At 53.3% G+C, this 26,775-nt stretch overlaps 1 protein-coding gene across 2 annotated transcripts in view; it reads right to left on the bottom strand.

Moving 5' to 3' along the window:
• The window catches only part of HDAC4 (histone deacetylase 4), a 290,128-nt gene that overhangs the window by 224,479 nt on the left and 38,874 nt on the right, over positions 1-26,775 (bottom strand). For both annotated transcript variants that reach the window (XM_078154602.1, XM_078154603.1), the window contains exon 2: positions 24,800-25,031. In XM_078154602.1, the coding sequence (XP_078010728.1) occupies positions 24,800-24,821 (22 nt within the window). In that variant the 5' untranslated portion in view covers positions 24,822-25,031. The remainder of the gene's footprint in view (positions 1-24,799; positions 25,032-26,775) is intronic.

The raw sequence follows: 26,775 nt of genomic DNA, 5'->3' as shown, positions 1-26,775 counted from the left end.
GGGAAAGTACCAAAAAAGAAAACTCATCAAACACAAGTCTTCCTATCGAGTGCTGACTGGGACCCTACCTGGCCCAACCTGGAGGACATGACAGGCCTGTGTTCACACCCCACTTCAAACACAGTAGCTACATGACCCTGAACAAGCCCTGACCCTTACACACTTCAGCTTCTTTATCTGCAAAACAGAGGAAGAGCCTTGTTGTCCCAACCTCACAGGACTGTTGTGAGACCCAGATGATACAGCACCCGGCAAGTTACCGCCCCCCCCCAAGGCTATATCGAGGCCCCCTCTGATTATCAGCTCCATCACCCAGCCACGACTGAGGCAAGCTTCTCCAAGCTTTCATCCATTTCCTGATTCTAGGGATTCCCAAGGCCGTGCTTCCACACACTCAAGGAAACAGAAGAATATGCAAGTGGTTCGAAAGAATGAGGAGGAATCAAGTTCCTTCTGGCAAAGGCTGGATCCCTGTGGTGCTGGCAGGGTGCCCTCAGCAGTCTCCCAGGGCATTCCCAAAGCAACCCCACAGAAACGTGGCAGTCTGCGCCTGGCCAAGGTCATCAGCAGCAGCACCTCACCACCCAGTGTTTGTTACTATCATCACCCCCACTCTACAGATGAAAAAACTGAGGCCCAGAAAGCAGACAGGAATTGCTCAGGGTCACAAGGCCAGAAGTGGAGAATGTTGTACCAATACTCTCAGTTCTTACATTCGTTCACCAAAGCTCCTGTAAAAATACCCGACTCCATACCCAACATTTTAAAGGTAAGTCAGGAGGCCAGGAAAGAATCGGCAGTCAACAAAGGGGAAGCCCTCAAGCAAAAAGGCCTTGGGTCCATCTTTCTGCCCTTCTGAAAAGGGCCTCGCTTGTGGCTCCATTTACAAGAGGCCTAATTTATTAATCGCCTATTATGCACCAAAGCTCATGTATGGGGAGGGCCAGATACAAAGAGAGCAAAAAACAGTCCCTCGCTGGCAAGGAACTCATATTCTAATGGAAGAGACACTCAAAATAGGATATACAGTATAAACAGAAATTGGCAGTTACAAATTAATACAAACGAGTTAAATTCATGGCACCTTGGGGGGGGGGGAAGGAAGGGGAGAAAATAATGTAAGCGAGAGGCTGAAGACCTGAACCCAGTAGTGACTGAGTGACCAGAGAGCAAGGGATGAGAGAGGGGGAGGGGGGAGGGGAAAGGGGAGGGGAGAGGGGGAGGGGAGGAGGCAGGAGGAGAATCATAACCAAGCCAAGAAGACTGAGAATGGCAGTCAGAGAGGTAGGAGGTGAACCAGGAGAGGATGTCCAGGGGAAGGAGGGTCAGCAGGTTGGTAGAGAAGAAAGAGGCCTGAGAAATGGCCAACTGCAAAGGGAGGAAAAGCCAGGGACTCCAAATCCCTAGGCTCAGGGCCACGGCAATGGGCTGTGCTCCTGGATGGGGCCGGGGCTGAGGCCTCTCTCATACCATCCAGACACTAGCACAAGGCTTTTAAAAACCCACCGTTCGGCTGGCCTATGTGGGTCAAGTCAAGCCTGGGGCTGAAGTCACCCCATACTTGGGCTCAGATACAGACAAGCCATGTGACTGGGAGAGTGTCACTTGCCTCAGCTTCCCCTTCTGTAAAATGGGCATGAAAGCTTCCACTGCAGCTCGCTCACTCTCTCTCTCTCTCTCTCTCTCTCTCTCTCTCTCTCTCTCTCTCTTTCTCTCAGGGTTTCCAAGAGATTCTAGCAGAAAGCTATACAGCAAATCTTTGAGTCCTGAATGCATCTGTAACTGACATCACTGTTATCATTGAGCCCTCCACACCTGGGTTTCTGCAGGCCTGGTCAGGCCTTCTGCAGGATGATCCCAGAGGCAAGGCCATTAGAGCCTCCAGCCCCATCCTAGGGTGAGTCACTTCATTCAGAAAGCTCTATCCACTCAAGGCTCCATCCCTCCACCCAACAGACCAGTCAGCAAAGTCTTGCTGCCACAATGAATGAAACCACTTTATGCAATTATTTGGCCATGGGAGAAGCCTGGATGCGGGGTCAGAAGGCCCCCACTGCAGCCTGGCCCTACTGCTGATGACTCGTGTGACCATGGACCTCTCCGGGCACCAGCTTCCTCCACTAGCAAGGTGAGGCTAGCCTTTCCAGCTGCAGACTCTGGGAGCCGCCCATCCCTGTGCAGCCCCGAGAGAAGACTCTGTGCAGAGCGAGGGCCAAGAGCCACCCTCCTCTGTCCACCCTGCGGCTCTGGGCAGCCTTCAGGACGGTGGAGTCTGGCGGGGTGTTTATGTCTGATCCCAGACAACCAGCGGTGGATGACGATTTATTGACGCAAGAGCTACCCCACGCAGCATGCCAGAGACTAATCAGAGCGAGAGGAATTCTTCTCAGACAGCCACCCGCCAGAGGCTGACCCGCCTCCAAGGCGGGCGATGTAAGCTGAGCCCCAGCAGGATGGGAGCCATGTGGCAGAGACGAGTCCAACTGAGGAACAATGAAATCCAGCACAACTGTGCGACTGGGCCGGCTGTCAAGGAAGAAAGGTCCCAGAAACCACCCAAAAAGGGCAGTCTGTGGACATGGGCCGCTCTCCCCTGAGGCAGCAGGTGGGAGGAGCTGGGTGAGAGAAGGCTGGGCTCTCTCTCATGTCCAAAAGGAAGAGGAAGCACTGAGCTGGGCAGCTCTGTCTCTAGCCAGGAGAGCCCCCAGGAGGTGGGGCTGGGGCCCCCAATGGACTTCCACACTTGCTGGTGGCCTCTCACCAGGGACGCTGTGGAAGAAACCATCCAGCGGGTACAAAGCTGCCCTCAACACCGGCCTCAGAGACCTCAGGGGCCTTCCAGTGCCATCTGTAACTCAAAAAGAAACCCTCTGACATCATACCCAACTGGTAGCACCCCCCCCCAACCTGACCAACCAGTCTGGAGAGCTGGCAAACATTTCCAAAACGGTGAGAGATCAAGGAATTCCAAATCACCTTCCAATGAGACAACTCCACTTCCACTCCAAACCCTGGGCCGCTCAGTCCTACTCTCTGTGCCTCAATTTCCTTTTATGTAGAATGGATACCAGGGATCTCAAAGGTCTATTCCAACATGATCACTCTATGGTCCTAGAATAGCTCTCTCATGGAACGTTGGCCAAACTGACTCATGGCACCTTCTGTGACCTGCTGCCCCTGAATCAGTCCTCAGATCTCAGATTGGAAGGGAAGTCCATGGCCAGCTGGGACAACTGCCCCGTGAATGAATTCCCCGTCCAACTAGGCGAAGGCGAGACCAGGGTCAGCCTGAAGAGCTCTCGGGCGGGGAGCCCACCCCCTCCCAAGGCTGCCCACGTCACATCAGGACAGCCTGGAGAGGTGAGAAGTCCATCCTGATATCATCTGAAACTGGCCCAATGCCGCCCCGCCGCCATGGGCAATCCTTGAGTTACTTCAAGATGGCCACCACATGGCCCAGCCCCCACGCCTTCTTCTCTTCTCGGCTCTCCTCTGACGCTTCCCTCCAATGCGCTCCCCAGCTCTGCCTCCCCGTATCTCTTCTGCATGTTGACTCCCTCATGGGACTAGGGGCTCCTTGAGGGAAGGGCTCTCGTCACCTTCCTGCGTGTTCCCAGTGCTTGGGAACGCCTGTGCCTGGCACATAGTAGGGGCCTGTATGCCTGCCTGCCCTCCTGGGGGCACTGTCTAGCCTATCTTCAAAAGTGATTCCCAGAAGGGGATGCGGCTCTCCTGACGGGGGTGCTGAGCAAGCCCCAGGACAGTCAGTCCATCTCCTCCTTCTCCACAGAGCAAGTGTCCCTTTGTCCCAGACCTTCTCCTTGGCCCCTGCTTCCACCTTCTAGCAATCACTGAAGCCGGACTTCCCCATGAGCTGCCTTGCTGCCCCCCTACCTGGCTGCCTCCCCAGGAGCTACCTTGCTGCCCCCCATCTCACTGCCCCCCATGAGCCTCCTTGCTGCCCCCCCACCTGGCTGCCCCCCACGAGCTGCTTTGCTGCCCCCCCATGAGCCTCCTCGCTGCCCCCCCACCTGGCTGCCCCCCCATGAGCCTCATCGCTGCCCCCCACCTGGCTGCCCCCTCATGAGCCTCCTCGCTGCCCCCCCTCATCTGGCTGCCCCCCTCAATGAGCCACCTCGCACAGCAAAGGAATTGTTTGAGGCCAGATCTGAACTCCGGTCTTCCCGAATTCCGCAGGCCAGTGTTCTAGCCCCCACCCGGCTGCCATGTCGATCCTCCAAAATCCGCACAGCTCATGACTGAGCTCCCTGGCTTCCTGCAGTTCCCAACTGCAGTCCCCGCTTCTTGGCCAGCCCCTCTTAATCCCAGCGCCCTCCCTCTGCTTCCTCTTTATTCTGTAGACAGTTCATTCGGTCTGCTGGTCTCCCCGTTAGACTGGGAGCTCCCTGAGGGCAGGCACTGGTTTCTGCCCTTCTGTATCTGCAGCTCTTAGTTCAGCGCTGGCACACAGTAGGTGCTCAGTAGGTGTTGACTGACTGACTGATCTGCCCGAGACACAGCGGGGCAGACGGGCCCCAGGACAGCTCACCTGCCCCCTCTTTCTTCCTGCCTGTGATTGCGGATCTGGCTCTGCCCTGCCATTATGGGCACATCCCTGTGCCAGGCTCTGGGGCCACAGGGACAAAAGCGAGACAACCGGTCCCTGGTGTAACGACAGGAGAACAGAAGTCAGAGTCCACCGATCTGAGTGCGAATGCCCCCTCTGAAACCTGAGAACTCCCTAGCCTTTGAGCAGCCTCCCCAGCCTCCCCGGACACTCGGCCTCTCACCAGCATGGTCACAAATCGTGAATGCAGCACGACCCAGAGGGGAGTCACTTCCCCGGCGGGTTGGTTTCGCCACATCTATGATTCCAGCGGTCCAGGGGACTCCCGAGAGGACGGCTCCTCCACCAACGCAGAGCTGAGCCTGCTCTCCGGGGTCAGGGTCACAGCACCAGCAGGGTCGGAGGCCAGGGGCCGATGCTCCACCCCACCAGAAGCCCGTAGCTGCTCCTACAAGAAGGGGCTCGTCCTGGTCGGCCGCCACATCCATCCCCCGCCATGGTCTCTGCCCCTGACCACTGCACCACCAGTCTCTTGGTCATCTTCCCTCCTCCTCCCCAAATTCGGCGTTGCCCCTCCTCCCCGCTGAGTCAGATCATCAGGCACTGGTTCAGCATTCCCTCTGCCAGGCACGGGGACAGTCCCTGTGCTCAAGGTCCACTCTAACAGTGAGGACACGGCCTAAAGGGAAGCAGAAAGAAGGCCTTTCCCACGGCCCCTCCCCCACCCCATAGAGCACAAGGCCTCTGGGACATAACGCTGGTCAGTGGGACCTTTGTACTGGGGCCCAGCGCAGACAAAACCTCCCGGCAGCTGCCCTCAGGCCCCTCCTCCCCTGCATCCCACTTCCAGCCGCCATTCATCTCTCTGCATTCAGGAGAGAGCGTGGGTGAGCCGTCAAGAGTCAGGTCTGGTGGGAAATGGGCCTCCGGGCTCCCCCCTCAGGAGAACAATAACCCAATGTGGCTGCATCACCCAGGCTGGGGGAAAAGGCCCCTTCTGCCTCGAAGACCCCAAGCAAAGGCGCTTTTTAAAATGACCACAGCTGACAAAAACACATCTACAGGAAACTGAAACCTGCGGCCCAGACAGCACCAATGCACCAAGGATAAGAAGAGAAGGAGCAGAACGGGAAGCAAAACCTTCGCATCAAGTTTCCTGGATAATGGTCTAGTATCCAGCATGTACAAGCAATTAGACCAGCAGCCATTCCCAAGTGCATAAGTGATCAAAGGATGTGGCCGAACACTGGGCCAAAGAACTGCAAAGTATTCACAACCATGAAAGAGGAAGCTCCGAATCACTAATGAGACAGGCAAATCCCACTCTCCCTGAAGTCTCCCTGCCCTCGGGGACATCGGCACAGACGGCAAGAGACGGGAACAACTCCTGCTGGAGGGCTTGCGGGAAGACAGGTGCGCTGGTGCATGGTTGGTGGAGCTGTGAATGGGTACAACCATTTTGGAACGCTGTTTGTAATTAGGCAAATACGGTAAACAAAATGCCCATACCTTTCAACCCAGAAATCCCTGAAATTGAAGTAGGTGTCCTTCAAGTAGGAACAGCTCAGCAATGAATGCCACACAATGGTACTGAGCTGTAAGAACTGATACGATGGATGTGATGAAGACAGAGAAGGCTGCGCACATCTACTTGAAGTGATTCAGGATGAAGTCAGCAGAGGCAAGGAAACAACATAGACAGTAACACAGCAGCGCAGTGGGAAAGAACACACACAGAGAGAGACACATGTGAGCACATATATACACATACATGCACACACAGAGAGATACGTGAGTGTGCCTGTCTACACATGCCATGCGTATATAAATGCATGCATACACATGGACACACGCAGTGACCATCACAAAACCATCAAACAAGGAGCACCGTGAACAAGGAGGAATGAGAAGCCACGACCCCGCAGCCCTTGGCAGAGGAAGGAAGCGTGCCGATGTTTCAGCCTTTGCTAACGCGCCCGTGAGTCTACTGAATGTTTCCTCTTTTTCCTTCTGTCTCTAAGAAATGCTGCTCCCACACCGTGTGCTGGGGAGGATGCCGAAGAGCCAACGCGCCGTCCCTTCGGTCCTGTTTTCACCCAGACTCAGACCTCTCCTCCCCCTCCACATCTCACCTGTTTCCCATTAACAAGCACAAACAAAGCCATGCTGGATTGCACCAAGTTTGGGGGCTGTTTATCCTCACATGTAACAAAAGCGAAAAATGCGTAAAAGCAAATCCAATTTGTGAATTCGTAATGACTGTTTAAAAAACCTCATTTCAAGCGGGAAGCACCCTGCATAATAGCTGTGGGAGCAAATTCTGCTGAACCCAAGAGCATGCTGTTAGATGCCAAAACAAAAGGAGTAAGCTGGGATCTGCAAAGAGCGCTGCTTTCCAGGGGGTGAAAAACCGAGCACATGATTTTCAGTTCCCCCGGCTTCTGAATTTTCACATATCTGTCCACGGGCCAAGGTCACCTATGGATGAGATCTGGACCCGAAAGGAGCCTCCAAGGCCGCGGAGTCCAGACTGCCAGAGACCGAGACTGGGAACAGAAGTGGGAAGCAGCAGACGGGCCAAGCGCAGGCCCTGGACTCCACATAGCCCAGTGATGCTGACTCCTGAATCAAGGAGGGCCCTTCAGAGGCCCGAGGAGGAAAAAACGCCTTTTCCCTGAGGTCGGCAGCCCCACCCTCAGGAGAAGAGAAGCGGGTGCTCCCCAGGGGTCCTGGGGCCCGGCATCCCAGAGCTGTGGCCTGCTCCCCTTTTTCTCTTAGACTATTAAAAAGAGAGCAGATCCATTTCATTTACATGGGGGAAAGTAGGGGAGATTTCTGCCCTGAGCCCCCCACGGGCTGGCAGAGAAGGAGAAAAGGGCACCCAGCAGAGTGGGCATGGATGCTACACATGAACGGACAAAGGAAAGTCACCTGCAACTCAGCCCTGGGTCGGGCAGGGGACCAGCAGGATTTGTAGTCAAGGGCTTGGGTTCAAATCCTCCCAGCACTGAGGGCCAGTCAGTCCATCTCCCCAGTCAATCCTGGCAGACTTAGCTCCTGTGGGCTCAAGGTGCACATAAAGCAGCTGGAAATGGAGACCTGCTCCCAAAATGTCTATTACTGTTGTCACTGTGACATTAAAAACACTTCATTCTCCCAGAGTTGTGCCCCTTCTGGGGGGCTATGGGCAAGAGGCAAGGCTAAACCGATGCCTTCACTGGTGCAGAAGCACTTTCAGCATCCAGACCAGTAACGGTCAGGAACACACGGGGTCTCAGGCCACTTCCTGCATGACAAGTCACTAACTCCATCAGGGCTGAAAGCTAGGCCTGCTCCACTCAGATGTGGGCTTGCCAATCCCCGCCATCCAACAACGTAACCATCAGCCCATCTCAGACCCCCCCACACACAGCAGGTGTGAAATGGGGGAGGGGGCTGAACTAGCAGGGCTTCTTGAAGGCTTCTGAGCTCCCTTCCAGCTCTTGATGTGAGACTACGAATTTCTGCCCCAAAAATACCCTAATAGGTTGAGGAGAAAACCACTGTACTAGCTCACAACAGCCAAAGCATAGTCCAGAAGGGGGCTCTGAAAGCACCCGGAGGTGGCCATGCTAGGTGGGTACAGGGAGGGACGGGGAGGGCAGGTGCCAGGTGGCCAGGACCTGTCCTTCGGTCCTGCCAGGGCTAGGGCATCAGGGGAAGGCCAAGGCAACCAACCACCTCCCCAAAATGCCAGTACCCTCCCCGGTCACCAGCCTCCCTCCCGCCTTCTCCGTTGCCCTCCCCCTCACACAGGCCACTTCAGCTAATAACCTCCGCCTCTTCAAAGAGCCTGCACGACCATGCTCTTGGGCCTGCCTCTGCGAGAACTAGCTTCGGGGATCAGTTTTCCCTCCGCGCACCCCCAGGGGCACAAAGGGGAGGCCGTTCATTCTGGGACAAGACTGCAGCATTTCTAACACAGAGAGTACTTTCTGGGAGCCAGGACCACCACGGCCAGCACTTTACAGATGATGGAGAAGAGGCCCAGGAAGGAAGGATCTGCCCAAAGTCTGAGGCCTGGGTGGGGCCCCAACCCCAGGGCGTACTGGCACATCGCACTGCTGTTGTTTAACTTCCAAGGAAAAGTGGCTAGGCAGAGGATAACCTGAGAGCCCTGGGGTGAAGGGGGAGCATTGAGTGAGAGAGAACTGTTTAGCATGCAGACCCTGTCAGGAGGGAAAGGGGAGGCGGGCACAATAAGCAGAGCTCCAAGATGCCCTCTCTTCTCTCTGATATTCAGCTCAAGCTCCTTGGTAAAGACCATGGGAGAAAGGAAGGGAGAAAGGGAGGGAGGAGAGAGGAGGGAGGGAGGAGAAAGGGAGGGAGGGAGAGAGGAAGGAAGGGAGGGAGGAAGGAAGGGAGGGAGGGAGAAAGGGAGGGAGGGAGAGAGGAAGGAAGGGAGGGAGGGAGAGAGGAAGGAAGGGAGGGAGGGAGAAAGGGAGGGCGGGAGAGAGGAAAGAAGAGATGGGAGGGAGAAAGGGAGGGAGAGAGGAAGGAAGAGAAGGAGGGAAGGGAGGGACGGAGAGAGGAAAGAAGAGAACGGAGGGAGAAAGGGAGAGCGAGTGAGAGGGGGAGGGGGAGAGAGGAAGGTAGGAAGAGAGGGAGGGATTATGAGACTTTTAAATTGTGGATTCTCTACGGGGATGAAAAATTCCTTTTCTGCCTGACTGAAGCCGACCCATCCTGGTCACAGGCAGAAACCCTGCTTGAAGGGTCCCTCTCCTAGGAGCCTGACGTTTTTATCGAGGGACAGCTCACACCAGCTAGGCAGGTGCAAGGCAGCATCCATGGTGAGCAGTGACCAGGTGGAAGGAGGATCCCTGTGCCCCTTGGGCTCCAATTTCAGTTCCTTCCTCCTCTGCTGGCCAGCGCCAGCCCCCACCTTTCAGACCCAGAGCAGGCCAAGCCCCCAGACCCCTACCCTGAATGGGGCTCACCAGCAGCTGCCATGGGGCTGCCTTCTTAGTGACCACTTATTGCTTTTCATACAAGAAATACATGATATTGCGCTCCTTTCTGAAGGGAAGGAGGTGATGAAAAAGCACCCCACAAATGAGTAAATAGAGGAAATTCAGGGTGGGGTCCGAAATCCACATGTGCCATTTTCAACAGAATAAGCAGGGTGGGAGGCTGGTTGAGAGCACATCCTAACTTGGGCTGGAGCGGGGGTCTCAGCCTCTCCCCCAGGGAGGCTTCCACGCCAGCCCTTTTCCTGGGGCATCATACACACGGCAACAGAACGTCACAGGAGCTAACAAGTCTCCCCAGGACAGTCTCCTTGGGCGCACGCCCAGCCGGGATTCACTTTTGGGGCACCCTCAGGATGCAGTTTTGAGGGGATGAGGTGTCTATGTTCAGGAATATCCACTCCCAAGGGTTCCACTGAGGCCACCCATCATCTCAACTATAGAACAAATGCACACACCCAGCACACATCCTCTCCTGAGAAAGTAAGGCCAGCGGCTTGGGCCCGAGGGCCAGGGGAAGAAGTCACAGAAAGAAGCCCGGCTCCGGTGGCTGCTCCCGCTCCTGCTCATTGCAGACGCCAGGCGGGTGGCCGACTCACATGGGACCCAAGGCTGCTTCGGACCCCGCCTCCCACGAGGGCATCCGCCTGGCATCCGCAGGCTCCCTGACGGTGGTTTCGGTACCTGAGCACATGGTGCCATAAAATCTAGTCCTCACCCAAAAAAGGAAAGGTCCCCAGTGTCCAGTGACAGAGCTTTCCAGGAATAGAGAGAGAGTGTGCAGCAGAGGCAGCCAGTGGGGGGGGGGGGCAAGGCCTCCAAATGCTGCTCCAGCTGAATAGGTTTGCAGGACTGGACGATCCCCAGGCTTTGGAAGCGTTTCAGGCCAAGCGGGAGAAGAAGGAAGACCTGCTCGAGCGCCCAGGGCCCTCCTCTCAGCTCCGGGGACTCAGCCCGGGTCTGGGGGCCTGTCCAGATCAGCCAGCTGAGCAAGGGTTTAAAACGCTCAAAATGAGAAGGGGAGGCTGATTGTGCCCATAGGAGCCACGCAGGAGAGGGGCACCAGGATGGGCAGGGAATAGGGTGTCTGTAGCCATCCCTGCTGCCAGCCGGGAGACAGAGAGGGGAAAATGAGGGAGGGATTCCAAGGGAAAGCAGGCAGGTCCAGGGCCAAAGGCCAAGGATAACCCTCGTCTCCCTGAGTGCCTTCGCTCAGAGATCTCTACGTGGGCCTGATGAGGGCCGCGGTTCGCAGCATCCCCTGGGCCGCCTGGATCAGCTGCCAGCCTCACCTCCTCAGAGCCTTGCGGAAAGAGCCACCCCACCCACCTCAGATACAGGCATCCAACGGACCTCCCCAAACCGCCTTCCACCCACAGTGCCCCTCCCCCACAAACACTGGGTCAGTCAGTCAGTCAACGTGTGGTAAGTGCCATTAACGCCTACTATGTGCCAGGCACTGTGCTAAGTGCCTCGATACCAAAAGAGGCAGAAGACAGTCCCCACCCTCCAGGAGCTTACCATCTAATGTGGGAGACAACATGCAAACAATCACACACAGAACAAGCTCTAGACAGGCCAAACAGGAAATAGGAGAGGGAAGGCTGCCCCTGGAGGGGCGAGGGGGGGGGCGCGGTGCTGGCTGGGGCTCACAGGAAGCCGGAGGTCAGCACCTGGAGCAGAGGAGGGCACATGGGTCAGCGGCACCGGGCTGAGGAGCGAGTGCGTGTGACAGGAGAGGGAGACAACAGAAAACCATTTACTGGGCTTGTGTGGCAGGCACCGGGAATGCAGGCAAGAGGGGCCCGGACTGACACACACTCACACACACACACACACACACACACACACACACACACGAGTACACTCACTCTCACACCCATAGATACACACACCCATACACACACTCACACACACACATTCACTCACACATACCTATACATGCATATACTCACACACACTCACACACGCCCATACACTCTCACACCCATACACGCTCATTCACACACTCACACACCCATACACGCATACACTCACACACACACTCACACCCATAAACACTCACACCCCCCACACACATGCACTCACTCTTACACACATGTACACAATACACTCACACATACAATCACTCACACACAAACACACACACACACACGTTCACAAGACAAAATGAACTCAAGTTTGCACAATGACGCTTGGCATCCATCGCCCAGCCAAGGAGGCATTCATTAATCTTCCTTGTGCCCTGGCCTGGGTGAGGAGGAAGAGACAGTAAACAGCACCTGCCCTCAAGCAGCTGCCAATCCTTTCTCCGATATAAAATAACAGTCTGCAATATGAAGACCCCAGCTCACCAGCTTATCACAGACGCTTGCCTGGGGCCGCTTCCCTCTTCTCTAATTAATGAAGCCTAGGACCTCACCAAGCTTCCTTGACCTGTTGCAGTGTCTTTACAAAGGAAGCATTCTTAAGCCGTGTCTCCTCCCAAGTCCCTGACCTGACATTTTTCCTCATAGAATGACATCTTCCTAGGCTCAATACACATTTCCAGGCTAGAGACTTTGGGGGATGGTGGCTTGGTTATCTAATGAATTTGCTTTTCCCTGCAGATGGTACCATAAACTCTCTGGGGAGGAAACACTGAGTCTAAGCCGTAGGGGACCAAAGATTCCCCTTCCAATATCCCTGACCTGAGGCCATCCAGCACTCACTTCCAAGGTAGCCCACATCCAGGTGCCCATGGTCTGATGGCAAGGGTCAAAGAGCAAACAATTATGCAGAACAGGCTGAGCCAAGGCTACTGCAGCAGGGTGTTACTAGCATGGAGGAGGCTCCTTGCAGAAGGTGGGGAACAGCCGGGAGGCTGGGGGGAGGGGACGGGTCAGGAAGGGCTTCGAAGGCCAAACATGACCCCAGAGGTGATGAGGCTGAGGCCCTTCTTTTCCAGTTCTTTTCCCTCTGCACCTGGCAGCCGTCCTCCCAGTCAAGTGGAATTCACATCTGAGCTATCATCCTTCTTCTGAGCACCGTCCTCCCAAAAGACTCCTAAGGTGCCTGTTTAGAACAGTCGAGTCAGGGTTCCAGCTGCGGTCCACTAGGGCTGCCAGGTCCCCAGACTCAGTTGTGCCACGTGAGAAGTGGGGCAGCCAGTTTGGAGAGGACATCTCCACACACCCCAGCGAATGTGGCAGAGAATCCATTTGCCTAGAACACTTGAACCTATTTAGGGAAGATCCCTGAGCGTCTATAATGAAGGGGCTGGAAGAGGGGGCTCCTGCAGTCCCTCTGGCCTATGACCGTGCATGCATTCCCCTGTCCCTCGTCACCACCTTGTCGAAGCTCAGGCCCTGAGCCTGAATCCAGCTCCTATGCTCAAGGACCACAAATTCAGAGTCTTCCAGGAAGGACAAGAAAACAGGACCCTTCCAGCACTAAGCCAATTTCAAAGTGACTCCACACAGAAGGCAGCAGCCCCCACTCCCTCTCCGTGAAATGGGGCAGAAAGCGTTCTGTAGATGGGGCGAAGCATCACCCCACTGGGCAGCAGAAGCCAGCCCTGTATTAAGCACAGGCCTCACTGTCTCCTGGGAAATGCTCCTTGAGAAAGACACAGACACTTCCCTCCTGCTCTCTTGCTAATTCTTATGAGAACTGGTATTTTAAGGAAACCCTTCTCCCCCAGTGACAATTCACCTCACCCTGTCAACACGCTCCCCTGGCTCCCAGCCCCAGTCTCCCTGTGGAAAAGGTCTTGAAGACGACTCCATAATCCACACTGGCAGCACTGAAATCTAAAACCGCCCCCTTCCCCTCCACTCCCACAAGAAAAGCTCCAACTGATCTCAAAAGAAAGAAGGGGTCTCCAAAGATGAGGCCAATGAGATAATTCAGCTTTCCAAGTCATAGTGAACCATGGGTGATAATTTGGAAGTAATACCATGAGTGATAATTCAGCCAGGAGACCAAAAGCCTAGGAGAGTAAATCATGCAAACAGACAGGGTCTGCTGACTCCTCCTCCACCCCCTCCACAGCTTCCCCCCAGCCCTGGAAGCCAGAACGCTATCCAGCCCTAACAGAAGGAGCTTACTTGCTAAGCATGGAGAAATCAAGATGGCAGCTCAGGCTGAGTTGACAGCTGTTGCTTTCAGGGAGAGGAAGAGAAAGGAAGGAAGGAAAGAGAGCAAGGGAGAAGAAGAGGGAGGTGGGAAACCACACTAAACCCTAAAATACTTACACTATATAGCATCAGATTCATTGCTATCAAAGCTACAGACTGGCATGCCCGTTAGATACTTCTATAACACGAAGGATCCATTGGGAAAGAGCCTGCTGAGAGACACCAAATCACTGTAAACTTACTAGGAAATCCTGAAAACTCCAATTACCACCATTACCATCGTGACCAATTACTTTTTGTTGACCCCACACAGAAAATCTGGCGCTATAAAAGACCTAAGTCCCTCGTCCTCCTAGGGCATTATTAAAATACAGCAGCAGCTCTGCCCTTGCCCACTTCTGGCCTCCCCTCAGTCCCACACACATTTCTAAGTGTCCTTTTCATCCAGCAGTGCCTGAGACCAGGCATAAAAGGGGCTCAGAGGCCCCCTACTCACTCTTAACCACTGCAAAGAAAGGCCATCCACACAATGGGGTGATGCCCAATACAAAATTCTTCTCTGGGAGCTGTCCCAGAGCAGATGTTTCTGTATGTGGCCCCATGTTGCATCTGCAGGTGCACAGTCAATGCCTGGCTCAGGGGCTCTCGGAGGCTCCTGACCGTGTGGGGAATAATGGCGAGCTGGCTTTCCAGCCGTATGGCCTCCTCCCATCTGGACCCCAGGAGATGCTGAATTCGGCCTCTAAGGATTGGCAGGGGCCTCATTCACAGGGAATTGGGCTCTGAATGTGACGGTGACAAAGAAGTGTCAAGTAGTGAGAATTATCCTATTCAGGTCTGGGGGGGGGGGCAGGAGAGGGGCACCCATGCCCCTCCTTTTCCCATCCCTTTTCCCCTTTCACAAGCAACAGGCAAGATGGCGACAGTCCGTCACTACACCTGCCAGGAAGTCTGGCCATGACAAAAGCGGGATTTGGCGTGTTCTATTTCACCACAAAAGCAGAACGCTCTGGATCACCGCATCACTGGCTACTTTAACAGGGAATGTGTTATCGATAAAACTCCAGATTCTACACTAGGCTATAGAGGAGAAGTGGACAGCCAGGCTGTCATGGGAGGCGTCCAAATCCCCGGCACACAAACAGGCCAGACTCTGTTCATGGGCTCTTCTCCTCAGACACAGGCAGCCCAGGGCTTCCAGGCTGCAGAGTGACCAAACCTCAGAGCAGGAATGGGGTGGGGAGAGGTAGAACAGCCGCTCGCTCCAACCCGAACAGAAGCAGTTAGTCTTTTAGTCTTCTCTCCATGGCCTCCAGTGATAGATGGAAAAGCCGCCATCTCCCCCAGCAGCTAATCCACGTGGGGACAGCCTCAAGGTGTTCCCGAGCTTCAGACTGTCCGTGTCTTGCCAAGACTGACCCTGCTTCTGTGGTCCAGTCGAACTTTCCTCGAACTGCAAAGCGAGGACATGAGGCCAGCTTCCCCATCTCCATCCCTGCCCACAGGAGTCTTCTCTTCTTCAGTTGCTTCAATGGACCCTCCCATGGTGTGAACTAAAAGGACCCTTTACCATCCTCAAGACCCAAACCAGGAAGGACACAAGACTAGCTTATGGGCCAGCTCAGGCAGCCTCAATCTTGAGCCAGAAGGGACCTCAGAGGCCACTGGGAAGGGATGTGCAACCCCTTGTTCCCAAAAGCTCAGCCTCTTCACTTGCGGAGCTCAGGGCACACAAGCTCTCCTGGGCCACCCTGGGGCTCATCACAGTCTAGGACTAAATGAGGACTCCTACTATCAATGCAAACTGGCCACAGAGGACATTTTCTGTTCAAAATTAAATTCTGAGAAATCCTAGACAAACCTGTTGCCTCTTTATGGGAAAAGAAGGAAAACTAGAGCTCATTCTGTGTCCCTTAAAACTTCTTGACATAATCATCATTAAGAAAGTTTCTCCCTTCAACGGTGCACAACTGGATGGATTTCAGTACCTTACAATAGCTCGTTAAGAGAATCCCAAGGGCTGTTACACCACATTTAAATAGGATGGGCCTAATCTTTTACAGGAGGCTCTACTATCAAGGGAAAAAACAGAAACTCAACTGAAAACCAAGAGTAGGTGGTGTCTTGTGTAAGAAAGCTCGAGGCCTAGAAGCAGGTGGATGAGATGAGTGCTAAGGTGCCTCCCACCTCTAAAAGGCTCCAGAAAACAAGCACCCGCAAATAGGGACTTTTACTCTTCAAGGTCCCAGGCTCCCTTTGAGGAAAACCAGTAAGAGAGATGGAGGAGGGAGAGAAGCAAGCTCCAGGAGCAGGGTGGCATGGACCAAAGACCATCAAAAGACCAATGACCAGTTTTGTCAAGTGAGGAACTGCACCTTTCCTGGTGTCTGAGCCTGGTGTGGAGGTGACCCAAGGGTTGCAACAGAGCAGAAATTCCAGGAAAGAGCACTGATGTGACAGGGCCTGAGTTCCAATCACACCTCTGAGACTTAATCACCTAACTGCTTTGGTCCTTAGTTTCCTCATCTGTAAAATGGGCAAGGGGGGGTTGGGGGGAATTAGCAAACTGCTTAGGACCCTACCGGCTCTAGAGCTGGGCCCTCTCTGATCCTTTGAAACAGCCAGCCTGGATAGGCTTCAAGCACAGGTTCAGGGATGAAGTGCTGGGTGCCCCTCTGCCAACCACCAGCCCAGCTAACTTCAGAAATGCTCACTATAGTGCCCCAAGAAAGCCATCACCTGAGCCACAAACAGGTGGTGACTGCACTGCTGGAGGGCATGCTCACACCAATGGAACCACAGATTCTCCTTCCCATGCCAGAGAACTGCAACAGGAAGGTGAGCCCTAGAAGGTCAAAAGTGTCAGTTTTATTTTTATTTTCTTACCCCTAACACCTAGCACAATGAGTGGCACAGAAGACAGGCTGAACAAGGCATTGTTAATTTGAGTATGGTTGTAGCTCAGAGAGCCACTCGGCTTCTGTAACTGCTGTCTTGGAGGTGAAGGCTAAGGGCATGAAAGATTCTTCTTTCCAAGGGGGCAGCCCAGAGAGCCCATTCTTCACTGGTGCCTTTCCTCTGGCCCTGAGGGCATGTTCTTCATCTGCTTCCTTTCCTTCCAGAGCATTCTTCATCAGTTTCCTTTCCTTGCACTGGAGATCATATTCTTCGTCTGTTTCCTTTCCCTCTGCCCAACAACATGTTTTTTGTCTGTTTCCTTTCCTTCCAGTGTGTTCTCCCTCTGTTTCTTTCCTCACTGCACACTCCTCATCTGTTTCCTTTCCTTCCAGTGTATTCTTCATCTGTTTCTTTCCTCACTGCACATTCTTCATCTGTTTCCTTTCCTTCTGCCCAACATGTTTTTTGTCTGTTTCCTTTCCTTCCAGTGTGTTCTTCGTCTGTTTCTTTCCTCACTGCACATTCTTCATCTGTTTCCTCTCCTTCTGCCCAACATGTTTTTTGTCTGTTTCCTTTCCTTCCAGTGTTCTTCATCTGTTTCTTTCCTCACTGCACATTCTTGTTTCCTCTCCTTCCAGTGCATTCTTCCTGTTTCTTTCCTCACTGCATATTCTTCATGTTTCCTTTCCTTCCAGTGTGTTCTTCGTCTGTTTCTTTCCTCACTGCACATTCTTTGTCTGTTTCCTTTCCTTCCAGTGTGTTCTTCCTCTGTTTCTTTCCTCACTGCACAGTCATCGCGTTTCCTTCTGCCCAAGAGTGCATTCTTCACTGGTTTTCTTTCCTTTGACCCTGAAAGCCTGTTCTTCATCAATTTCCTTTTCTTTGTTTTCTATCAAGTTTTCTTTCCTTCAAAACTGAGAAAGCAACCATTGTCAGGTTTCCTCTACTTTGCTGCTGCATTGCTCATTTGTGCCATTAGCCATACTGACTGGCTGAGGTTGAAGTCAAAACCCACTGAAACCCCAAAACAAGAAGACAGGAAGTGGTTCCAGTTATTCTCCAGCTAATGGACTCACTCATCTGTTTAACCAAAAGAAAAAGAAAGAAAAAGAAAACCGCCCCACTAGAAATGATCTGCCCAAAGTCCATTTTCTCAGGAGTGCACGCCCTTGTGGTCGACAGGGCATCCTTGAAAGCACAAGAAGCCAACTGCTTCCCCAGGCTCTTTCCGACCAGAGATCCTGTGTGGACCATCACACAACTGAAAGAGGAGACCCAAGACCCTGCTGTGTCCTCTACCTAGTGATGGACAAACAGGGGACTTGGTAGGACAAAACTTAGCCTTGCAGTCTGTCTCCAAACAAGGTTCCTCACAGGCATAAAAGAAAATCATGCCAAACTCTAAGGCACATATCGCTGTTGAAATAACTTCGGTCAATAACCTGGGAAGCACTGACATTGGCCAAGAAGCAAAAGTGGTAGACAGGGGCTCACTAAGGAGGCTCACCAGTGTCATGGGAGATGCTTTGTGCAGAATCCTAGCAATAGATAAGTTTTTCAAATGCTCTTACTTGCAACTTGCAGTGTGCCTACTGCATGGAGCCCCAGAACACTAGAAAGTCCTCTCAGTGAAATCTACCACACTGCTAAGGGATTTGATGGGTCTAACTATGTACGCTTGAAAAACAAAGTGGATGAAAAACATATATTGCTCAAACTCTGACGTGAAATCGGACAGATACTACAGATGAACAATAAGCCAAGCTTTGAATTGAGTAGGAAGAAGAGATGAAACCATATAACATTTAGGAAACTGAGTCATCCTTTCAAAAATACCACATAATTTCTCCTGGTCACAAAAGCTGAGAATTCCTCTAATACCAACATTCTCTTGGCAATGTTGTGAGGCTAAAAGTGATACAAAATTACAAGAAACACAAATGGTGATGGAAAGACATTGGCAGGCATTAGAAAACTACAGTTTGTCACCAACAGAAATGAGTATTAGACAAAGTGAAATCAAAGACATCCAGGACAGGCACGACCAGAGAAGCAAGTGGGGATCCCGTAGCACTGACTACAAGACCAGTGTGTCTTCCCCGTCCCCACCCCCTAAGGCGTATCAGATTGGTCAGGGGAAAGCCTCCGGCATGTGGGTTAGTTATTCCATGGAGACATTCAGAGGAATCGCAACATTGGCTGGGACAGCATTATGGGGAGGAACCATAATCTGCAGCTGTGATAGAAACATCCACGCTGACGAAACCAACTAACCAGAGCCATGCATGGGCCCTCCTGCCATCCCACAATCTAGCCAAACAGGACAACTTTCTGCTCCCTAAAAATCACTGTCCCTCTCCTGTCTTGGTGCTACCGCTCAAACCATCCCCCTTTCCTGAAACGCCCCCTCCACCACCTTCCCCCATTTCTGTTCCTTCACGGCTCACATCAGAGCCCAGTCCCTCCAGGAATCCTTCCTGAACTCCCCCACTCCCGTGCTCTTTTCTGCCTCAGTGTCCCTCAGAATTTGAATATGCTTAGCCGTACTCCCGCTAGACAAGAGAAGCTGGAACCTTGAGATGGCCCTGGCAGCTGTCAGGTTGTACCTCTCCCCCAAGTCTTGCACACTGCTGGCACCTGACATATTTGTTTGAACTGAAAAGGGCACATACAATAGAAAGATGAAGCACCCGACTATAAACTCCACCAGACCCATCACAGAGTTCCCTTCCCGCCCCACCCCCAAGCTGGGGACATTCCCGACTCAGCCTCGCCACTTTTGGTGGGTGTGAACACAGACAGGGAGAAAATACCATCACCCCTGGCATACGAGAGACAAAGGAGCATCCATGGCTAACAGTGCCGTCCACACCAAACACCAAGGAAAGAATCTGCCTCCACTCAGCCCTCCTTGGCAAAGCACAGAGGGCAGCTTTGAGGAGATACAACGCTGAACGGTCTGTACCGAGGGTAAATGGACAAGACCGTCATTAAATACATCCATTTCAGACACAGTGGAAAACCTTTCCCCGCCTCATTAAACTGTGCGATGGGGGCGCGGCTGGAAGCCCGGCACCCCAAGCACCTGGGCTAGGCACTCAGGTCCCTTCTCTGGCCTGCCAACGCAGTGCTCAATGGTACAGAATCACCTCCCTGCAGAATACTCTACTCGGAACACAGACTTCATTCTTAAATTTCAATATCATTCATCACCCAACATTCAGCATTTCAGAACCTGGAATCAGTATCTTCTGCAGAAAGGCCATGAGTGTGAGGCTTTCCCTAACTTCACCACCCAGCAGAAGCTCCAGGCTTCACTGAGAGGGGACTGGGGGCGGGGGTGGGAGCTCCAGCATAACACAGTATCTCTGTTAATTAAAAGGGGGGAAATCCAAGTAAGAGATTTTAAAAGAGATGTGGTAAGGTGAGCGGTTCTATCTCCCAGCTTCCAGAAGAAACCTTTGCTGATTAAGACCCAGGGTAATGAGGGCAGAGAAAGAGGGGATGGTGTGGCTTCAAAAGCCAAGATATTGGCATGATAGAAGAGCTGAAGACAAAGGCAGGAAGCAGAAGAATGGGAGAGGCCCAAGGGCGACTCACCTGGGTCTAACAAAATGAAGGAGGAAGGCAGGTAACTCTCTTTGTAGGAAGCCCCACCCTTCTGGCCAAAGCACCCCTAGGGACAAAGCCACTGGACCAAGTTAATACAAACAGCCTCCTATCACTATCACATGCACACACACACATGCACACACATACCACACACATGTATACACACAGCCTCCTCTCTCACACAAGCACACACACCACACACACATATACACACAGCCTCCTGTCTCATACATGCACACACACCACACACACATATACACACAGCCTCCTGTCTCTCACACACACACATGTGCACGCACATGTATACACACAGCCTCCTATCTCACACACACCACAGCCTCCTATCTCACACACACATGCGCACACACGTATACACAGTGTCCTGTCTCACATACACACACACACCCCCCCAAAGCCTATCTCACACACACACACTACAGCCTCCTGTATCACACACACATGTGCACACACATGTATACACACAGCTTCCTATCTCACACACGTACACACCGCACACACAGCCTCCTATCTCACATGCACATGGACACGCACACCACACACATGTATGCACATATCATACATGCATACACACACCACACACATGCACACACACACATACCACACACATACACACACACACACACACAATCAAACAAACCAACCCCCCATTCCGAAGCATCACTCCATCTCTTGGTTGTGGGCTTTTTCCAAAGCTGCCCCCCTTTCTTAAAGTGCCCACTCCCTTGAGAGCGAAGCCAGAGACCCTGGTCCACTCCAAGCCACGGGCCCCCTCCCCTCCCAAGTGGCAGAGGGTGGGTGCCCTCCAGGATGTCTGGTGGGGGCACATGTCTGACGCCCCCGAGGACTCCACGGGGCCTTGCCATCCACCCCACCAGTGAGGTCCTAGCTAGCACCTTGGGGCGAGGCCGACCAATTCTCCTAATATGTGTCTTTCTTCCCCAACAAGAAGGTGAGCTCCCTGAGGGCAGGGCCTGCCTTGCTCTTCTCTCTGTATCCATTGGCCCACTCTGGCCCAATGCTTGGTACTTAGAAAGCTTTCATATGATGCTTCTGTGTGTGGGTCTTCCTGCATCCCAGGGTGGTGAAAAGGCACAGAATTCCAGTGCTCCTACTTCCTACCCACTCATGGGATTCACCTTCTCTGGGACTCAGCTTCCCTCCTTTATAAAGAAAGGGGGGCTGCGTGAGTCAGCGTCTAAGGTCCCTCTGCTTTGGTTTTCCCATTTGGAGGGAGTGAAGGAGGGAGAGGGCAGATGGGCCGAAAATGAACAGGGTACGAATCCATGCAAGTCAAACAGCACTTATTAAATGCCTCCTAGGTGCCAAGCACAAGAGACAGATGGTCAAACCCCAGTCCCTGCCCTCAAGGAGCTGCCAGTCCAATGGGGGAGACCCCCCCCCATCAAGTGAGGTGACAAACAAGATGACAACAGGATCATTTCATGGAGAGGGAAGGCATGGCGTTGTGGGGCTCGGGGCTGGGGAGCTTTGGCTGAGGCCAAACCAGAAACATAGAAGACGAGACGTTACCTCCAGAAAATGGAGCTCTCAGCAGAGCAGTGGCCGTCTAAGGGAAGAAGGCGGGAAGCGCAGCTGGTCGTGAGCAAGTCCAAGTGTTTGTTCAAAGCACCGAGCCTGGGGTCCGGCGTGGCCCCACCGAAGCCCCAGAGAGACCCGGCACTGGTGGGAGGAAAGGGCAGGCCACGAGCGTTTGTTGGGCACCACGCTAAGCACTTTGGAAAACAGGATCTCAACTGATCCTCACAGAAACCCTGGCGAGGAGGGGCAATCACTACCTCCACTTTGCAGTTGATGAAACTGAGGCAAACAAAGGTGAAGCGACTTGCCCAGGGTCACACAGCTAGTAAGTGTCTGAGGCCACATTTGAACTCAGGTCCCCCTGACTCCGGGGCCGGCGCTCTATCCACTGCGACACCCACATGTCCCTCTAGGTGGCTTTCCAAGTCTGACTCAGCCAGCTGGTTGGTCTGTCAGTCATTCAACAGGTACCATCTCTCCCCACCAGGCATTTTCTCTGGCTGCTCCTCCTGCCTGGAATGCCCTCCCTCCTCACCAGGGCTTTATCCAAGTCTCAGCTCAAACCCCACTTTCCATCAGCTGGAGCAGAGAACGCCTGAGGACGAGCCCCATGGTCCAAAGCAGTGGGCTGGGGGATAGGGGGAGAAACCCTCCTTCGCAGGCAGCCTTGCGCTGGCAGGTCATCTGGACTGCGTGGCACCTAGTCCTTCCCTATACACTCACACGCACATGTGTGCACATGCACACACACACACACATACACGTGTGCGTGCACACACATGCAAAAATGTGCACATGCACGCACACACACACACACATACACCACTTAAGAGTGGTGATTTCTAAGCCCCAAGGGCCTTCCCTTTGGCCCCAGTGACACCAGCCTGAATCTAAGAGTGCCCATAAGTGACACACATTTCAATGTCCCTATGGGAAAGTAAACCATGGATCACTTCTGAGGCCAGAGTCAAAGACTGGCCTGGGAATAGCAGTCTGGGCCTCAGAAAGGGAAGGACGGCTGTCTGAAAGGCGTCCTGGAAGGAGGTCCGTGGGCAGAGAGCCCTTTCAGATCCCGAGGAGCAAGAGCCCAGATTCAGCCTGCGTCGAGGCCCAGCTGGGGCAGGGGCAGGGCAGCCTAGCACATGTGGCAGAGAGAGCGCGGGCCTGGTGCAGTGGGTGGAACCAGGCAGTAACTGAGCCTCTTTATCTCTCTCAGCCTCAGTTTCCTCTTTTGTAAAATAAGGGGGTTGGATTAGTGGCCTCTGAGGTCCCTTCCATGTATGAAGCTAGGGTCCAATGGTCCTCAGCCACAAGCCCCAGAGTGGCCTCCTCCAGGACAGATCTCTCTCCGTATTTCCCCTGAAATCTGCTCCCTTCCTTCCTTCCTCAAGTAGGAAGAAATGTGGTCCCTGGTCTCTTTGGTGACTTCAAGAGGAAGGTCTCAAGTGGACTGGCAGAAAATGGCAGGAAACAGAGGCCAGAACTAGCCACTGGGTCTTGGGCCAGGAAGTCTGGTGGAGTGCCAGGACTGACAAAGCCAGAGTCGCGTCACCAGGCCCATCACGACCACACGTCCCTGGGGATGCACAGACCCCTGGTCTGCTGTTCAGAAGGCCCCCTTCCCTCCTGGAAGAAGTGAGCCAGCACGGCAATTGCTTTCTGGCCCTCCTGAGTTGGCAAAGCTCGGGCCACACTGCTTCACTGCACCCTCAGAAGCTCCAGAACAAACAGACGCTTTGGACCAAAATGGCGGTGCCCCCCGGAATGCAGGCTGACACGGCCTGGCCCACTTTGCTAACAATACTTAGGACATTCCTGTCAAACACTGTTAGAGATAACAGAGTTAAAGCCAACCTTGTATTTCTTTTCCATCAACTAATCAGGTGTGATCTCACCCCATCTAATGGCTTTACCAAACTTCCAAAGGGTGACAATGTGCCTCCCACCCACAGTTTGCCTTGCTGAACAGGCCTCGTTAGCCTCTGTGTCTATGGTGCCCTGGCCTTCCAGTGACAGGCTTCCCCATCCTCAGCTTGGGGGTCCTTGGGAAAGAGATGGATGGAAGGAAGGAAGGAAGGAAGGAAGGAAGGAAGGAAGGAAGGAAGGAAGGAAGGAAGGAAGGAAGAATGGATGGATGGATAGACAGATGGATGGGCAGGGAGATCATTTCTGATAGGCCTGGCACCTCGCTAGGTCCAAAATAAGCTGGAGCAGAAAACGTCTGCACCGGAATCCCACAATCCTGATCAAATCCAGTGGAGAACAAAAGCTCTCCATACAGGTCCATGGGTTCTATCGCCTCACAGGATTTTGGCCTCCCATCACCACACTGACCAGACGTGAGAACACAGTTCAGTGGGAGAAATCTGCATGAAAATGGCCCCTTCTGCCTCCCCTCCAACTCTCTTTCATAAAAAGGCATTTGTGAGTCTTCCCTCTCTCCCAATGCATTCCACTGCAATCACACCACGAATAAAATAGGTCTCACAACTAACTCCAGGATGACCTTGGCCATTCCCGTGGATGACCTTGGCCATTCCCATCTGATGAGGGGAGGCCACCAAGCATCTGGTCACCACCATTCTTCCTGAAACATCTGCCAGAGAAACCAGCAGTGGCGTAAGCCACACTGGGCTGAGGAGGTAGGGAGGGGGACTGTCCTACAACACACAGATCATGTTCTAGCTCCAGGACCACTTAATGATGATGAAAGGGGGCCCCGAATCAATCACGAGCAGATCATCTTAAGGCCAGGAAACTGCCATGAAACTAAATGTCCAAGGTAGCCAGCACTGAGCTGATTTCCTCTAGGGCAAGACCACCACTTCCCCTCTTTCTTTACCTGGGACCAGAGATGGGTCACACACTGCAAGGTGGTGGGAGACTCACCACTAAGCAAGCACCCACCACTCCTCCCCAAATCTCCATCAATCGCAGCCCGCCCACACTGCAATTAGCACAAAGGCCCAAATGTGGACAAACGCTGCTTCCACAGAGCCTGGCACTGCCAGGGCCTCCTCTTAGAGGGCGCTTACCTGGATGGGTTTGGGAGCTCATTGCGAGCGGGGGCAAGTCCGGTAGATAATTCAGAACAGGTCACAGAGCCCACAGCGGCAGCAGCTCCCAAGAGAGCCAATGTCCCACCATCACACACGCACAGACAGGCGGGAGGGGCTAGGCCATGTCCGAGTCACACAGGCATGACTGAGCAAGCAGAAGCAGCTGAAGGAGCAGCCACGGATCTCAGCAGGCTTTCAGAATCGGGACCTGTGGTCAGAAGGAAAAAAACACAACTTCTCAGATTCAGAAGAGCTCTTAGCTCCCAACTCCATTTCAGCTAGTTTGTTCTGTAAACAAATATTTATTAAGCACCTCCGACATGCCACAGGCTGGGAACACGAGGACCCAAAGAAGAGACCCCTGAGAGAACACCTGGAGCCTAGAAATGGACAGTCAGTGGATTGGAGCATGTGCGTGCTGGGGGACCTCAGGGCTTAAGGAGCCCAGGAAGGAGGGAAGGCCAAACAGAGCAGCTGGGATTGGCTCCTGGGAGTCACCGGCGCTTAGTGAGAAGGAGGTGACACCTCTAGGCTGACTATTCCTGGGTCCTTCGAGGGATCCCCATGTGACATGAACTTGATGCCCTGCAGTCTCCGGGATGCCTCCTCTGGACGTGATCCGTCTTATCAATGTCTTTTTTATTTCATTTTATTTTATTGGGTGAGGCAATTGGGGTTAAGTGACTTGCCTAGGGTCACACAGCTAATGTCAAGTGTCTGAGGCTGCACTTGAACTCAGGTCCTCCTGACTCCAGCTCAGGTGCTCTACCCACTGCGTCACCTAGCTGCCCCATCGATGTCTTTTTCAAGCCTAGGGGCAGGCAGCAGGGCAGCACAGTGGATCGGGCTCAGGAAGACCTGAGTTCTAATCCAGGCTCAGCCACTCACTAGCTGTGTAATGCTGGGCAAGTCACTTTGCCTCTGTCTGCCTTCAGTTTCCTCAACTGTGAAATGAGGATAATAATAACTCCCAGAATATTGGTAAGGATCAAATGAGATTATCTTTGTAAAATGCATTTAGTATTACTGTCATTATTATTGCTGATTGTTATGAGCACAACTATGTTTAAAATTAATTCCTGGTATCCCGAATGGAGCACAATCAGCCCCCATTTTGAAAGCTGTCATCTTCTTACTCCAGCCAGCCACATCCAGTTGCCAGACGTGTGCCATGTCAGCAGCTGTCTGGAACCCTGACGCGCTAAAGATCACAAGATCCTTGATTAGGGCTGGAGGGGGCTTCAGAGACCTGCTAAGCTTCTCATCGTACAGAGGAGGAAACTGAGGTGGGATGGGGGGGCAATGATTTCCCCAGGATTACCTTGGTTGGAGAGCAGGCCCTCTGACTCGAGATCCACAGTCCCCACAGTCCACGTCTTGGGCCTCTCTCTCTCACCAACAAACGAGTCTGTTGCGGCCCCTTCTGTTTCTAAACCTTCTCAAACTTTGGCTCTTCCCTCCCTCACCAGCTTCTCTGTCCTCCAAATGAAAGGTATTACTTCACAACATCTCCTCATGCCCCTGGACGCTCTGCTGTCTAGGAGACTCTTTACATTGTTTTTAAAGGGAACATTTTGTTTGGACGAAAGTGTGAACAATTCCAAGTTTCCCTGGGTTTAAGTTAGAGACTGTGACAGCTATGGCCTAGCAGAAAGGGGCTGCGTGTGGGCTCAGCTTTCAGGCCCAGTTCAGCCCTTGCCACCCGGCCAGGGGAGCTGGAGGAAGCAGGCTGAGGCGCTGTGCTCCAGCCTTCCGCCTGCCTGCAGAACAAGGGCCGGCACCCCTCTCCACACCCCAGATTACCCACAGCTGACATGTGCACATCTGCACTCACTTCTCCCAACACCTGCCATTTCCCTAGGAGGTGAGCTCCTGGGGGAAGGCAGGAATCCCCAGCACCCTGGACAGGGCCAGCAAATGGTGGGTGGCTGACAAATGCTTGTGGAGGACAA

Source organism: Phascolarctos cinereus, unplaced genomic scaffold (assembly GCF_003287225.1).
Source record: "Phascolarctos cinereus isolate Bilbo 61053 unplaced genomic scaffold, phaCin_HiC Scaffold_5;HRSCAF=322, whole genome shotgun sequence".
Classification (NCBI taxonomy): domain Eukaryota; kingdom Metazoa; phylum Chordata; class Mammalia; order Diprotodontia; family Phascolarctidae; genus Phascolarctos; species Phascolarctos cinereus.
Note: the sequence above shows the minus strand (reverse complement) of the source record. Positions and strands in the feature narration are given on the sequence as shown.